Source organism: Ovis aries, chromosome 13 (genome assembly GCF_016772045.2).
Source record: "Ovis aries strain OAR_USU_Benz2616 breed Rambouillet chromosome 13, ARS-UI_Ramb_v3.0, whole genome shotgun sequence".
In the NCBI taxonomy this organism is placed as follows: domain Eukaryota; kingdom Metazoa; phylum Chordata; class Mammalia; order Artiodactyla; family Bovidae; genus Ovis; species Ovis aries.
Genome location: NC_056066.1, coordinates 50,424,601 through 50,441,075, shown reverse-complemented (window position 1 = coordinate 50,441,075; position 16,475 = coordinate 50,424,601). Strand labels below are relative to the sequence as shown.

The following is a 16,475-nucleotide window of genomic DNA, read 5'->3' as shown; positions in this document are numbered from 1 at the left end:
CAAATGAAATAATTTTTAGTATTTTGCACCAGAACTGAGCAGCTTTCTTGAGAGCATGAGATTGCTTCTTCTCAAACTATTAGTGCTCTCAAAGATATCAAAGTGTGACAGCAAGAAGTCAAAGGCTCACCTATAGATTCAAACATTCAGGGTGTCAATTTGAGGGAGGTTGATTGAAGTCACCATGTGTAAATCTGATACTCCTTGAAAACATCATTAAAAGGCATCTTACTGTTGTGTGGTCTTTATGCCAGCTCTCAGCTATGACAAGGCCTGGAGACTCAATAAAAATGAAAGAATTATGACCTGGGAATCATTACAGTAAAGCTAATGTTCTTGTCTATTGCAGAGTGCTGCCCCAGAGATAAAGTAGGACCAAAAAGGGTGGGCTAAGATGTCATTAGGAAGAATTGTTCCGAAAATATTTCCACACAATGAAAAAGAGTTCTTGGTGTATAGTGACATTACGACCATTCAGTGTTATATTGTTTCAAAATCAGACCATCGAACTTCATGAAAACACTGGCTTCTTGGCCCTTTGGGTCAGGCTTTAAATTGGTTAAATTTTCTAAATTGTAAGTGAATATTTTTGACCACTTCTAAAAAGGCCTCTTGATGAAAGTGAAAGTGGAAAGTGAAAAAGTTGGCTTAAAGCTCAACATTCAGAAAACGAAGATCATGGCATCCGGTCCCATCACTTCATGGGAAATAGACGGGGAAACAGTGGAAACAGTGTCAGACTTTATTTTTGGGGGCTCCAAAATCACTGCAGGTGGTGATTGCAGCCATGAAATTAAAAGACGCTTACTCCTTGGAAGAAAAGTTATGACCAACCTAGATAGCATATTCAAAAGCAGACATTACTTTGCTGACTAAGGTCCATCTAGTCAAGGCTATGGTTTTTCCTGTGGTCATGTATGGATGTGAGAGTTGGACTGTGAAGAAGGCTGAGTGCCGAAGAATTGATGCTTTTGAACTGTGGTGTTGGAGAAGACTCTTGAGAGTCCCTTGGACTGCAAGGAGATCCAACCAGTCCATTCTGAAGGAGATCAGCCCTGGGATTTCTTTGGAAGGAATGATGCTAAAGCTGAAACTCCAGTACTTTGGCCACCTCATGTGAAGAGTTTACTCATTGGAACAGATTCTGATGCTGGGAGGGATCGGGGGCAGGAGGAGAAGGGGATGACAGAGGATGAGATGGCTGGATGGCATCACTGACTCGATGGACGTGAGTCTGAGTGAACTCCAGGAGTTGGTGATGGACTGGGAGGCCTGGCATGCTGTGATTCATGGGGTCGCAAAGAATCAGACATGACTGAGAGACTGAACTGAACTGAACTGAACTGAACTGAAGTATTTCACGCATAATTATAGTAGAAGTTTTTTTCTTCCCTTAGATAACTGACTTTAGAACATTCTTTTTCTGAATAATCTAAATGATAGCTTTCAATGTTGAGACAATAATTTTAATTGTGTCTTTAACAAATCTGTGTAATAATAGCTTCCTAGGCAAAGAAACTCTGACCCCCTCAATGGCTAGTATGGTGAATGTTTATGCAAACACTTCAGTGTGTCAGACCCTGAGTTTAGAACCACACAACTTCTTGGTACATGATCATCGCATATTTTCCCCATTGCATAATGACTTCCTGTGCAGAGGACAAAATGGGTTTTCTCAACAAAATTTTCAGCACAGCTGTTTTGGTGACTAAGTTTTGCAGAAGCGTTTTAATCAAATGCACCTAAAAAAGCCCCTTTTTGCCCTTTCATAATATTACCCCTTTTCCTTAAACATATAATTTTGGAAGCTTAACTCACCTTTCCCATAAAGGAGAGTTATTTTCAAAGAAATAATTTGTACCCAAAGTAGCACATTGCTTAATTGTTCTGCTCTGGTTTATTCCACATGAGTTAATTTCCCAAATAACAGACATCAATTCCCACTGATAACTAATAGTTTACATTGCTGTTTTTGTGGAAGTGAATAAACATCATTCTCAAATGTATTATAAATCTCTTCCTTGTCAAGCTTAGAATGATAAACTTTAGTTTCATTTGATGATTTGGCATCTTATTTATATGTGTAATTCACCAACTCAGTGGATATGAGTTTGAGCAAACTCTGGAGATCGTGAAGGACAGGGAAGTTTACTGTGCTGCAGTCCATGGGCTCTCAGAGTTGGACAAAACTTAGTGACTGAAAAATTGTTTGCCCTGACATTAAACATTGAGAACTATTTTATAATTGGTAAATTTTGCCTTCTTATCTTTGAGAAATCTCTCTTCCTCCTCATCTTCTATCACTTTAATTTTATTTTGTTGCTTGGTTTTTCTTTGAATCTGAAATCTAGGAAGCTAGCAAATTATGGATAAGCAAGGTTATAAAATACATCTGATAATGCATGTCCAACTTTTTTGTGACCCCATGGTCTGTAGTCTGCCAGGCTCCTCTGTCCATGGGATTTCCCAGGCAAGAATACAGGGGCAAGCTGCCATTTCTTCCTCCAGGGGATCTTCCCGACCCAGGGATCGAACCCATGTCTCCTGGATTGGCAGGTAGATTCTTTACCACTGAGCCACCAGGGAAGCCCAAGGGGCTGTTGCTGTAGTGCACTTTAGTTCCCTGACTTTAAATCTTACTAAGAGATGAATTAATAAGAAAATGTTGCAAAGTTACCTGTGTCCCTCTGCAGAGGAATAACAATGGAGAAGAAAAACACATTCAGCAGGACATGGCTGGCAACCGACAAGACACAAGCCAGCCCCTACCCACCCTGCAACTCCTGGTCAGTTTCTCTCTCTTGTTTCCTATAAGGTCCTATCTGTATTCAGGCCATTAGATATATCCAATTAACTTGCATGAGTCCTAGTGAAACAAGATATCCATTTCATTATTCTTAAAGTATAGTCCACAAAACAAATGTCAGTATTACTAGGAAGCTTGTTGGAAACACAGTATCTTAGGCCATATCTCAGACCGCTTGGGTCAAAATCTGAATTTTATCAACATCCGCATGTAATTCTTGTGTATGTTGAAGCTTGAGAAGCACTGGACAGAGACTGGAATGAAAGTTCTTGGTGGTTTCCAGCCAAAGGCATAGCTTAAATCCCCAAAGATGAAGTAGTGTTGGGTGTAGCTCAAATATTGTTTCCATCTGAAGGCCCTCCAAGACCTTCTGAGAGCCTCTGATTCCGTGATGATTGCCTGCAATGAGCAGGAACTGAGAAGCAGAGTCTAGATGCATGGGAGATGTGTACAAAGTAGTCTTTATTTAAAGAACTGAAACAGGCAGATTTAGCATCTCCTGAGATTTAAGGTCACAATAGCCCTCCTATCTGCTTGCCTCCACATTCAGATTACTTGGATTAGAAATAAATGTTTTCTTTAAGGCTTGATGTAAAGCGAAACCCTGGCCAAACATAGAAATACAATTGCATTTCAGCCATAGGGAGGATTTTGCCAACTTGTGCTGTTTTGCAAAGCTATTTACCTGTTCTAGCCCAGCCAATGGAGGGCCAGTACTCCTGCCTGGAAAATCCCATGGATGGAGGAGCCTGGAAGGCTGCAGTCCATGGGGTCGCTGAGGGTCGGACTCGACTGAGCGACTTCACTTTCACTTTTCACTTTCACGCATTGGAGAAGGAAATGGCAACCCACTCCAGTGTTCTTGCCTGGAGAATCCCAGGGACTGGGGAGCCTGGTGGGCTACCGTCTATGGGGTCACACAGAGTCAGACATGACTGAAGTGACTTAGCAGCAGCAGCAGCCCAGCCAAATCACTGAACATTGGGTTTAGCCTTTGTTTCAACCCCAGAGGTGGCTGCATTCATATATAATATGAACTAATATAAACCTCAGTAGTTTACAGATTTCATAGTGTAGGACACTGAGTTAATTATATTGAATTTGGGGAGGCAGAATTAACTTGGTCTTATGCCAGATTATTGTAACCAATGTAGCATTTCCCCACCCTAGGGCATATGATTTAATTCTAATAAAGAACTATTTGGATAGATCTAAGGATAATTTTTGTTAAACACAATGCACCAACATTTTCCACTAGCCCATAGCCCACTTTGATGTTGCGGGAGGGGTTAGAGCTGATAGTATTGATCTCATGATTTCCATATTATCATGCTTACAGTTGTAAAAGAGGAGAGAAACTAAAGAGTGTAGGGAAAATCTGAAACATTTGCTTTCAGAAATTACTGCTTGATGGCTGGGCTTAGTGAATGCTATAACCACTAATATCTTCTCCACAGTTCTTTTCATGGAAATCTGTAGACAGATGAAGGGCAGCCATGGGGAGTGGAGAATGGCATATTTTTGTTGTAACTCCTAGAGTATTTGCTTTTGTCTTGCCACTGACTTTACAAAAAGGTCATACCCTGGGAATGTAGGAATTTCCTCCTTTGATATCCCTCTATCAGCCATAGTCTGGAGTTTCTTGGCCTGGAGAAGGTTCCTCTCTTCCATAAGTGCTCTCTTGCTTCAGGAAGTGAGAATCTGACACTATATTTGTAAGGAAGAATGAATGTCTTGAGCATCAGTACCCTTGTACAGAGGGCCTTCTCTGGTGGTCCAGTGGCTAAGACTTTGCACTCCCAGCGTAGAAGGCACTGGTTTGATCCCTTGTGGGGAACTAAGATCTTACATGCTGGAAGGTGCTGTCAAAAGACAAAATTAAACAAAACAAAACAAAACAAAACATTGCAGAGGAAAGCTGTATGCTGAGAGGATTATGAATAATGAGAACTCCAGGTGCTTTAAAAAATTCTAAAAATTTAAAAAGTTATCTAGAACTTCTTTTCCCAAATAATGTTAGGCATTCTCTCACTTAACCCTTTACAATTGCTTAGCTTTAGAGTTTACCAGGAAACATTCATAAATATCATCTCAATGGACCATCTGGCAATACTATGATGTGATGAAGCGGGTGGGGCAGCAGCTGTGGTTGAAGAATCTTTACAATTGAAATGTGCCTCATAGATGGCAAGTCTGAGAGTGCAGCCCAGACCTCTGACTCTTGTGTGTGTGTGTGTGCGCCCTCAGTCACTCAGTCAGGTCTGAATCTCTGAGACATCTTCGACTGTAGCCTGCCAGACTCCTCTATCCATGGAATTTTCCAGGCAAGAATACTGAAATGGGTTGCCATTTCCTACTCTAGGGGATCTTCCTGAGCCAGGGATCAAACCCACATCACTTGCATCTCCTGCATTGGCAGGTGGACTCTTTACCACTGCTTGAGAGATAGGAGAGATTGACATTATTACTTAGGTCATTTATAGGGCTTTATCTTGGATGTTTCAATATTTAAAACCTTACTAGTATCTCTTTAGTAGTGTGTGTGTTGGGGGTGTATGTATTTTTTAATAGCAGTGACTTGACAACTCTTTCCTCTAAATAAAGAAGAGAAAGATATATCAAATATAAATAAAGTTTGAATATACCTAGAACATTGAGAGTTTATATGTCTATCCTTGAAGATCTCAGGGATGATAAAACAAGAGTGGGTGGAAATAGGAAATAGAGTCATATGGAATCAATGTTTACTTAATGTTGTAGCTTCCTGGGTGTGCTTTCTCTAGGACATGTTTACTGTCATGAAAGCCAAGATGTTCAGACTTGGATCAATGCAGGGGACCTTCTCATGGGCAATAGACAGGACTTGCCTTTTAGTAACATCACCATTTTGCCAGGAATTGGGAAAAGGCAATATGCTTTGGAGTCTTCATTCTGCACTACATGTTAGGAATGGGAGCCCATGAAAGCTGACCCCTGTCCTGTGTAAAATGAAATTTGACACTTGCTCCTTGTGAGAGCAGGTGAGAGTTTCATTGTGGAAAATAAATAGGGAGGGAAAATGGACTTTAAAAAATTTTGAGTTCTTGGCACTAGACTAGGATAACTTAAATTAGAATTTTTCAACAAAATCTATGTTCAGTCATTTATAAAGCTAAAAACCTTGTACTTTTTGTTCCCCTCAGAACAATGTAAGCTGGAAGGGTGCATCTTCACTCTCAGACTAAGGTGATATTTGAAATAGTTAGCAACCAATAGAACAAAGATTATGACCAATTACAAGAGGTGCACATGCAGAATGGCAGGCATTAACCACTGGTTTCCAAATTTCCAAACCTTCCCAAGTATATAGAAAACCTGTTCACTTGGTTGTCATGGCCCTAAGGATTGGGAGAGTACATTTGTTCATACTGATAGCAAGGGAGTCTTCTGGGCATCTGGGATTTCTAGAAAAATCATTGCCTTGGGGGAGTGGTCAGACATGCTGGGTTCTTTGTGTGACCTTACTTAGGCCATATCCTCTTCAGAACATATTTCTTTATGGGAAATTGACGGTTAGGGGATTCTGATCCAAGCAATCGTTCTCCTCTGGTGTTTGTTCCAAACAATAGTGGATGACCTGGATCTATTTTCCATATTTACAACTCTCAATGAAAATAAGATATTTATACATATCATTACTTATAATTGCTTACTTAAAATGTGGTTTGTTGGACAATATTTTTCGAATTATGAGTCCTTAAGAGAGAAATTCTCAAAGGAACACTTGGAGGAAACAGATTAATTATCCATAGATAATATAACCTTCAGTTTAAGTCTTCTTTATCTGACCTGTGCCCTGAAGAACAGGGATGAAAGCATCTCTGAAGGCACTGGAAAAGTAACAATCATCAAAAACAAAATCCGCTTTACTACTAGGTTACCTTAGAGTAAAGAGGATGTGGCCTAGCTAAGGTCACACAGAGAAGCCAGCATGTCTCACTCCCCCAAGGCAATGATTTTTCTAGAATTCCCAGATGCCCAGAAGACTCCCTTGTTACCAGTATGAACAAATGTACTCCCCCAATCCTTAGGGCCATGACAACCAAGTGTACAGGTTTTCTATATACTTGGGACAACATGGAAATTTGGAAACCAGTGGTTAATGCCTGCCATTTACTGCATGTGCATCTCTTGTAATTGGTCACAATCTTCATTCTACTGGTTGCTAACTATTTCAAATATCACCTTAGTCTGAGAGTAAAGATGCACCCTTCCAGCTTACATGATGATGCTGTTTGAATGTCAAAAAGTGGTCTAGGGACTGGCAGCATTGGCACCACCTGGGAGCTGGTTAGAAAGGCAAGTTCTTGGGCTCCGTCTCTGCCAGACTGAATCAGAAACTCTGGAGTGTTTTTCACAATTTGTGTTTTCACAAACACTCCTGGGGATTTATCTGCCTGCTAAAGTTTCAGAAGCATGAGGCATTTTAACCTCTCAGAGCAGCTTTGTAAACAGGGTATCACTTGATTCTTATCTCCCTGTGTCACTTGGCTGACTTTCACTCATATTTGATGGATGGCAGCTCGAAGATAAGTCAAATGAACCAGGGTCAAGTAGTCCATTTTGTATATTTATTATGCATCTGTTGGCATTTGGCATACAGACATTGTATCAGTTTGTCCTCCACTAAAGATGACCCCAATTTACTACCTATTTTTGGAAAAAAGCCTGTCACTCATGTTCTTTCAAGTTCTCTAAGACAATAGGTTCAGTTCAGTTCATTCAGTCCAGTCGCTTAGTCATGTCAGACTCTTTGCGACCCCATGAATCGCAGCATGCCAGGCATCCCAGTCCATCCCAGTCCATTTACTCAAAATCATGTCCATTGAGTCAGTGATGCCATTCAGCCATCTCATCCTCTGTTGTCCGCTTCTCCCCCTGCTCCCAATCCCTCCCAGCATCAAAGTCTTTTCCAATGAGTCAACTCTTCGCATGAGGTGGTCAAAGTACTGGAGTTTCAGTTTCAACATCAGTCCTTCCAAAGAACACCCAGAACTGATCTCCTTTAGGATGGACTGGTTAGATCTCCTTGCAGTCCAAGGGACTCTCAAAAGTCTTCTCCAATACCACAGTTCAAAAGCATCAATTCTTTGGTGCTCAGCTTTCTTCACAGTCCAACTCTCACATCAATACATGACCACTGGAAAAACCATAGCCTTGACTAGATGGACCTTCGTTGGCAAAGTAATGTCTCTGCTTTTTAATATGCTGTCTAGGTTGGTCATAACTTTCCTTCCAAGGAGTAAGCGTCTTTTAATTTCATGGTTGCAATCACCATCTGCAGTGATTCTGGAGCCCCCCAAAATAAAGTCTGACACTGTTTCCACTGTTTCCCCATCTACTTCCCATGCAGTGATGGGACCAGATGCCATGATCTTCATTTTCTGAATGTTGAGGTTTAAACCAAATTTTTCACTCTCCTCTTTCACTTTCATCAGGAGGCTTTTTAGTCCTCTTCACTTCCTGCCATAAGGGTGGTGTCATCTGCATATCTGAGGTGATTGATATTTCTTCCAGTAATCTTAATTCCTGCTTGTGCTTCTTGCAGCTCAACGTTTCTCATGATGTACTCTGCATATAAGTTAAATAAGCAGGGTGACAATATACAGCCGTGACGTACTCCTTTTCCTATTTGGAACCAGTCTGTTGTTCCATGTCCAGTTCTAACTGTTGCTTCCTGACCTGCACATAGGTTTCTCAAGAGGCAGGTCAGATGGTCTGGTATTCCCATCTCTCTCAGAATTTTTCAGTTTATTGTGATCCACACAGTCAAAGGCTTTGGCATAGTCAATAAAGCAGAAATAGATGTTTTTCTGAAACTCTCTTCCTTTTCCCATGATCCAGCGGATATTGGCAATTTGATCTCTGTTCCTCTGCCTTTTCTAAAACCAGCTTGAACATCTGGAAGTTCACGGTTCATGTATTGCTGAAGCCTGGCTTGGAGAATTTTGAGCATTACTTTACTAGTGTGTAAGATGAGTGCAATTGTGTGTTAGTCTGAGCATTCTTTGGCATTGCCTTTCTTTAGGATTGGAATGAAAACTGACATTTTCCAGTCCTGTGGCCACTACTGAGTTTTCCAAATTTGCTGGCATATTGAGTGCAGCACTTTCACAGCATCATCTTTCAGGATTTGAAATAGCTCAACTGGAATTCTATCACCTCCATTAGCTTTGTTCGTAGTGATGCTTTCTAAGGCCCATTTGGCTTCACATTCCAGGATGTCTGGCTCTAGGTGAGTGATCACACCATCATGATTATCTGGGTCCTGAAACTCTTTTTTGTACAGTTCTTCTGTGTATTCTTGCCATCTCTTCTTAATATCTTCTGCTTCTGTTAGGTCCATACCATTTCTGTCCTTTATTGAGCCCATCTTTGCATGAAATGTTCCCTTTGTATCTCTAATTTTCCTGAAGAGATCTCTAGTCTTTCCCATTCTGTTCTTTTCCTCTATTTCTTTGCATTGATTGCTGAAGAAGGCTTTCTTATCTCTCCTTGCTATTCTTTGGAACTCTGCATTCAAATGGGTATATCTTTCCTTTTCTCCTTTGCGTTTTGCTTCTCTTCTTTACACAGCTATTTGTAAGGGCTCCCCAGACAGCCATTTTGCTTTTCTGCATTTCTTTTTTTGGGGATGGTCTTGATTCCTGTCTCCTGTACAGTGGAGACAGGAACCTCCGTCCATAGTTCATCAGGCGCTCTGTCTATCAGATCTAGTCCCTTAAATCTATTTCTCACTTCCACTGTATAATCATAAGGGATTTGAGTTAAGTCATACCTGAATGGTCTAGTGGTTTTCTCCACTTTCTTCAATTTCACTCTGAATTTCACAATAAGGAGCTCATGATCTGAGCCACAGTCAGCTCCCAGTCTTATTTTTGCTGACTGTATAGAGCTTCTCCATTTTTGGCTGCAAAGAATTTAATCAGTCTGAAATCTGTGTTGACCATCTGGTGATGTCCATGTGTAGAGTCTTCTCTTGTGTTGTTGGAAAAGAGTGTTTGCTATGATCAGTGTGTTCTCTTGGCAGAACTCTATTAGCCTTTGCCCTGCTTTATTTTGTACTCCAAGGCCAAATTTGCCTGTTACTCTAGGTGTTTCTTGACTTCCTACTTTTGCATTCCAGTCTCCTGTAATGAAAAGGACATCTTTTTTGGGTGTTAGTTCTAAAAGGTCTTGTAGGTCTTCATAGAACTGTTCAACTTCAGCTTCTTCAGTGTTACTGGTCAGGGTATTATCGGATATCTAGTTTAAAAGATTGGGAGGTGACAGATGTCTGTTTGAGGTGTCTAACATATAATTGTATAAAATTTTAAATGACAGTGTAAATGGAAAATGCATTTTTAACAGATTTTAAAAGATAAAATTTAAAAAGTTTTAAAGGAAGAGAAAATAAACTCTCCCACCCTGACCTATCATTAACAATTGGTTTGTTTAGGTTCATACACTAGTAATCACATTCGTACAAATCATGGCATACATGTTATTTTGGAGACTTTTTTCTTTCTTCTCCTATTTTTTTGGGTGGGGAAGAGGAGGGTGGGGGGTCCTGCTGCATGGAACTTAGGTCCCTGATCAGGAACTGAAACCAGGCTTCTGCAGTGAGAGGGTAAAGTCCTGAACCACCAGGGAATTCTCTGCTTTCTTAATATACCTTGATAAACTTTCTGAGTCTGCAAATGTCATTCCTTGTAACTTAAAGGGAAGGAAGTAGGAGCAAGAGAGGGACTGTGAGAGAGAGACGAGAGAGAAATAGAGAAATAGAGAAATGGAGAGAGAGAGATTCAAGGAATCAGCTCATACAAATGTATAAATTGCTAAGTCCAAAATCTAGAGCTGGCACACTGAAGACCCCAGAAAAGCTGAGTTGGTATTTGAATGTAAAGGCAAATCTGCTGACAGAATTCCCTCTTTCTCCAGAAAGGTCAGTCTTTTTCTCAAGGCCTTCAACTGAATGGATGAGGCCCATTCACATTATGGAGAGTAATCTGCTTTCTGTAAAGTCTACTGATTTAAATGCTAATCTCTTAACAAAAAAAATCTTCAGAGCAACATCTGGACACATTTGAGCAAATATCTGGGAACCATTGCCTAGCCAAGCTGACACATAAAATTAACTATTACAAAAATTGCTTTTCATGGGTGTGTATATTTCATTTTATTTATGAACTATCATTTATCTATCTCCTTAAGGTTGGAGATTCAAGTTGCTTCTAATTTTTTCATCCTTATATATAGCACATATTTGGCCATTTGGGCCAATTTTGTCTTAATATCTGTTCAGAGTGTGGAAAGGAAAGCATGTTTCTAACTTTTTAAAGATGCAACTTTTTATTTCTGAATTGCCATTGTAGCTGTCTTTATCCCATGAACCACAACTTGAAGACTGGAGTAGGGAAAATGCCAAACTGGTCTTGATCTTCTCTTTCCTTCCTCAGCCTGCAGGTCACTGGGGACTGGCATGATGCTGAGTTCCTGGGCCACCTCCTCAATTGAAGAAGTGGCAGAAGCTGGTCCCGAGGCGATTCGCTGGCTTCAGCTGTACATCTACAAGGACCGTGAGGTCACCAAGCAGCTTGTGCAGAGGGCTGAGCGAATGGGCTACAAGGCCATATTTGTGACGGTGGACACACCTTACCTGGGCAACCGCTTTGATGATGTGCGTAACAGGTTCAAGATGCCACCCCAACTCAGGTAACCATGGGTCTTTGATCACTGGGCCCCTTATTCTCTATTTCTGTTTGCTCATGTCTTGATCCAGTTCCAAAGACTTTCTCCAGTTTCCACTTGGGTGCTCCAGGGAATTAGATCTTCACAAAATGTTGGTCCCAAAGTATGGCTGCATGAGATCGTGTCTAGGAATGATAAGATCTGGGTTCTAGAGATGTGTCATTGTCAAATATCCATATAATCCTCAGAAATCACACACCTCACGTGAGTGTCGCATACTTGAGCTATAACGACAGAGACAGGATTTGCCATATACTTGTCAAAGTAAACAAATCTATGTCTCAGAGTGTATTAAGGGCTTTGAGTAGGATGAATTGCCATATAGATAGAAGATACTTAATTTAGCTTAAGTAACAGCTTGCTATTGTGATCCTAATACTGTATTTCTTTGTCTGTTGAAATAAAAAAGCACCCTTTTAATTTTATTTTTAAGTGTATTTGGAACAACTCTGGCAGGGAAGATTGAAGAAAGCTAAAAGAATGGAGGCAAAAGAAGTCACATATTTGCTGCCTCATCTCTTACTTCTTTTAGTAACATATCTCTTTTGTTGTGGTTCACCCATGGTTCAGGATTCACTAGTTTATTTACTGGTTCATTCATTCTTTCATCCATTCACTTACTCATCCATCTCAGCGAAAACAATGCACATATCTAGGAATCTAAGACTGAACTGTGATGGTTTTATCAGGCCATTCAGCTGATCCATCAACAAGGAATTATAGTCCTTTTTCCTGTAAAAGATTAGAATCATGTTGAGTCAAAACTAGAAACTCAGTGGAGTTTACTGAAAAAGACAGAGCTACAAATCTCTCCTCCCCTTTGTTTTTACTTTCCCTTGGTTCCTATCAAAATCTGCCCTTATGTTTTTCATACCAGTGTTTGGCCGATAGACTTTAGGGCTAAAACTATTTTGACCAGAACCAAAATCTTAGTTTTAATGGAGGACATTTTGATGATGGGATTTCAAATCGTCCACCAGAGTACAAGAAATGAGGGATGACTTCTTTGGAATCCTAGACCTCATTTCACTGGACTATTGCTTACTCTGTCTGCATATAAAGTTAATCCTTCTAAAAGATCCAAAATCTAAAAGATTCAAAATCAAATCAGCATTCCACATAAGGACAAGAAGACTGTTGAGAGCCAGGATTCCAAGTATATTAGAGAATGGAATGTCTTCCAACCATCATGTAAGTTCATAGTCTTGTCTGTCATATAGCTCTTCTGTGTGTATACCTATTTAAGCATAAGCTACTGTGCATAAAATCTTGCTGTTAAACCATATATAAATGAGCTGTGTGATGTTATCTCTGTGATAATTCCAGGTAGGTTTAGGATTTATTTCTGTATATAATATCCTCAATGGCCCAATGGCAGAATGAGGAAGTGTTCCCCCGACAGCCATCAATCACCCTGCTCCACACATCCCAGACATGGAGTTACCCAAATACCCTGTCTTTCTAAGAGAACAAAAACAAAAATCCTTGACATATTTCTACTTCTTGCCAAATTCATCAGAAAGTAGATGGTTTCAAATGTCCTAAATATGGAATCTTACTAATCTATATTAATTCTTGATATGAATTCACATTATTTCTCTCTTTTGATTACCTTAGTTTTTAGACTTTCTAAAATGTTGTTTCCCAGTATTTAAGCTTCTGACAGGAAATGTTCCTCGTTGTTTCCCTTTGACCATTTGAATAGGAATTTGCTATTTCTTTTCCCTCTTCTGTTCTACTACTACTTCTACTGCTAGCGACAACAACAATAAATAATATAGTGGGTTTGTTCCTTAAGTTTAGGAAGCAGTTTCTGGCTCTGGATAACAAAACAGGTTTCACGTGGTATCTACTTAGATGGGGGATGACACCCGTGCTAATTCTGGCCCATATCTCTTACTCCTTGGTTGCCAGGGCCACTCAGCCAGGAGCAGGAAGGCTGCTGTTCTTTCCCCCTCCTCTTTCCTCCCGGGCTCCTGCCCAGATGACGTGAGGGACCAGGAGACAAAGGCCCTTTTCAGCTGTCAATGTGCAGAGGAGTGGCCACGGCTCCCCAGCTTGTCACATCTTCCTTCTGAAGATGATCAAATAATGAGCCACACATCTAGGCTATGGGGAACACAGGAAACACCCTTTGCCGGTGCCCTGGCCGTCAGAGTGCACACTGACGCTGTTTGTCCCTGTGGGCTTCGGGGGAGGGGGTGGTGGCGTGCAGCGCCCTGGGGCCCAAATACAGCAGTGAAGGCAGAGCCCACGACGACGGGAGGCCCCGGCTTCCGCTGGAGGGCACGTGCTGCCCAAAAGCTCATCTGTTACAGCCTGATATGAAATCAGGTTTCTTTCCGCAATTGACCTGACTCATAGAAGGTGAAGCCGGGCTGTTCAGAATGAGGTTTGGCAGGCGAGAGAGGCAGGAAATCCAGAGGAGAATGAGTCTGTAAAGCAGCGGCTCCTTCCAGCCCTCGTGGCTTCCTCTGCCTGCAGAGAAGGGGGCGGGTCCTGACTTTTGGCTTCTGGGACCAGCCAGAGTTCAGGAGTTTGGTAATCTCCGCCTGGTCCATACACAAAACACACGGATGTGAGCATGATGAGCAGCGCAGAGGTCCCTGAGACTGAGGGGTAGTAAGGCGAATTCGCATCCTCTTCCGGAAGAGGCGAGGATTGAAGCGAGTTCACCAGATTGGCTCCTGAGGCCCTGAGTCAGGGACCCGAGTCCATCTCCACACCACATGCCGGTGGCTTGTTTACCTCGGGTTAAAATTTGGCTCTTTGGGACAGCACTAAGGCAGTTAAAAGAAATTTCCAATCATTGACTAAGGTCAAGGTAAATCATGACACCTACCCTTTTGATGATTTGCCTGGGACGTGCTTCCTTAGGCCCTGAAATAAAGTATTCACCACAACAGCCAGAGAACAGCACACAAAAGAGATGAGACCGCGCTGTCTTCCCAGGTTTCTGGAGGTAAAAGTGGCGGGTGAGGCACCCCCTTCTCTGATCTCATTGCCAGCATTCTCATCTTCATTCATTCTTCCCAGAATCTCCTGCTTCCTCCTGTTTTTTCAGGGAGCCAGCCACACCTGCGCCTTAGAGCCTCAGAACTGACTCTTCCCTCTGCCTGTAACATTCTTTCCCCAAATCAATGCAAACTAACTTCACTTCCTTTACATTTTGACATCAGGGATGAAGCTACTTGTCTTTATATTGGGAAACCAAAATAAAGATGAACGGTAGAGAACAGAATAGAGATACAAATAAGTGTGGGGATCTTGGGTTGAGGGTCTAGAGTAGAGAAAACGATTTGTGAAGGAGGACTTTGTACATGGCAGATAGCCTCTAAATTATTTGGTTAGGAAAACAGTTACAATGTTAAGTCACGTAATATTAAGCAGGATAATAACCTTCCAAAGATGCCTATGTTCTGAACCTTGGAACCTGTGAATATGTTACTTTTTACATGGCAAAATGAACTTGGCAGGTGTGACTAAGTTAAGGACCTTGAGAGGAGATGATTATCCTGGATTATCACAGGAGGCTTAATGTAATGAAAAGGCACCTTATAAGAGGCATGCAGGACAGTCAGAGAAAGAGATGCGATGAGAGAAGCAGAAGTTGGAGTGATAGCATCTGGAAACAGGGAAATATAGACGGTTTCTAGAAGCTGGAAAAGTCAAGGAAAGAGATTCTCCCCTATAGCCTCTGGAAGGGAAATAGCCCTATTGACCCCTTGAGTTTAGTCCAATGAGACAGTTTGAATTTCTGACCTCTAGACTATAATAAATTTGTGTCACTTTGAGAGTTGGACTGTGAAGAAAGCTGAACACTGAATAATTGATGCTTTTGAACTGTGGTATTGGAGAAGACTCTTGAGAGTCCCTTGGACTGCAAGGAGATCCAACCAGTCCATCCTAAAGGAGATCAGTCCTGGGTGTTCATTGGAAGGACTGATGCTGAAGCTGAAACTCCAATACTTTGGCCACCTCATGCGAAGAGTTGACTCACTGGAAAAGACCCTGATGCTGGGAGGGATTGGGGGCAGGAGGAGAAGGGGATGACAGAGGATGAGATGGCTGGATGGCATTACCGATTCGATGGACATGAGTTTGGGTAAACTCCGGGAGTTGGTGATGGACAGGAGGCCTGGTGTGCTGCGATTCATGGGGTCGCAAAGAATCAGACACAACTGAGAAACTGAACTGAACTGAAAGCCTCTAGGGTTGCGCTTGTTATAGCAGCAACAGGAAACAGATAAAATGACACAGCTCTGCCAATTTCCTCTACAAGATAGCTTCTCATTGGGGCCACATCCAATTATCATATTTAAACTTTCAAGTAAAGCCTCTACCAGCTCACATCCCTCTTATTCTGCTCTTCTTTTTCTTTATTTTGTATAGTACTTATGTTCTAACAGGCTCCATAAATTACCTGTTGATTATGTTTCTTGTTTATTTTCTGACTCCCCTAGCTAGAATGTCAACCTAGGTAGCTAGTATTTTTGATCGTTTTACTAAAACACTGGCACATAGTAGGTGCTCAGTAAGTAATGTTGAATAAAAATGTACTAGATCATAACAGATTTACCCAATAAAACAATACTAATAAGAATTTGAATAAGGGTTTGAGCTCATACTGAAAATCCTTGCCCTGAACCTTTCTTCCAAATACCCAGCCACATGGAAGAAAAAGTTAGTAGGGCTGTGCAATAAATAGCAATGTTTTCCTAATCACAGTATTAAAGGTTGCTGTTCCTTGTACAAATATCTATTACGTATTTTGAAGGTCTCTCATGTTATACTGATATTATGTGTTCTGCTGCTGCTGCTGCTGCTAAGTCGCTTCAGTCGTGTCTGACTCTGTGCGACCCCATAGACAGCAGCCCACCAGGCTCCCCCGTCCCTGGGA

The 16,475-nt window shown here is 41.4% G+C and overlaps 1 protein-coding gene across 4 annotated transcripts in view; it reads left to right on the top strand.

Moving 5' to 3' along the window:
• HAO1 (hydroxyacid oxidase 1) overlaps positions 1-16,475 on the top strand; it is a 61,587-nt gene that overhangs the window by 18,404 nt on the left and 26,708 nt on the right. For all 4 annotated transcript variants that reach the window (XM_042229750.1, XM_060396896.1, XM_004014354.5 and 1 more), the window contains one exon: positions 11,284-11,539. In XM_042229750.1, the coding sequence (XP_042085684.1) occupies positions 11,284-11,539 (256 nt within the window). The remainder of the gene's footprint in view (positions 1-11,283; positions 11,540-16,475) is intronic.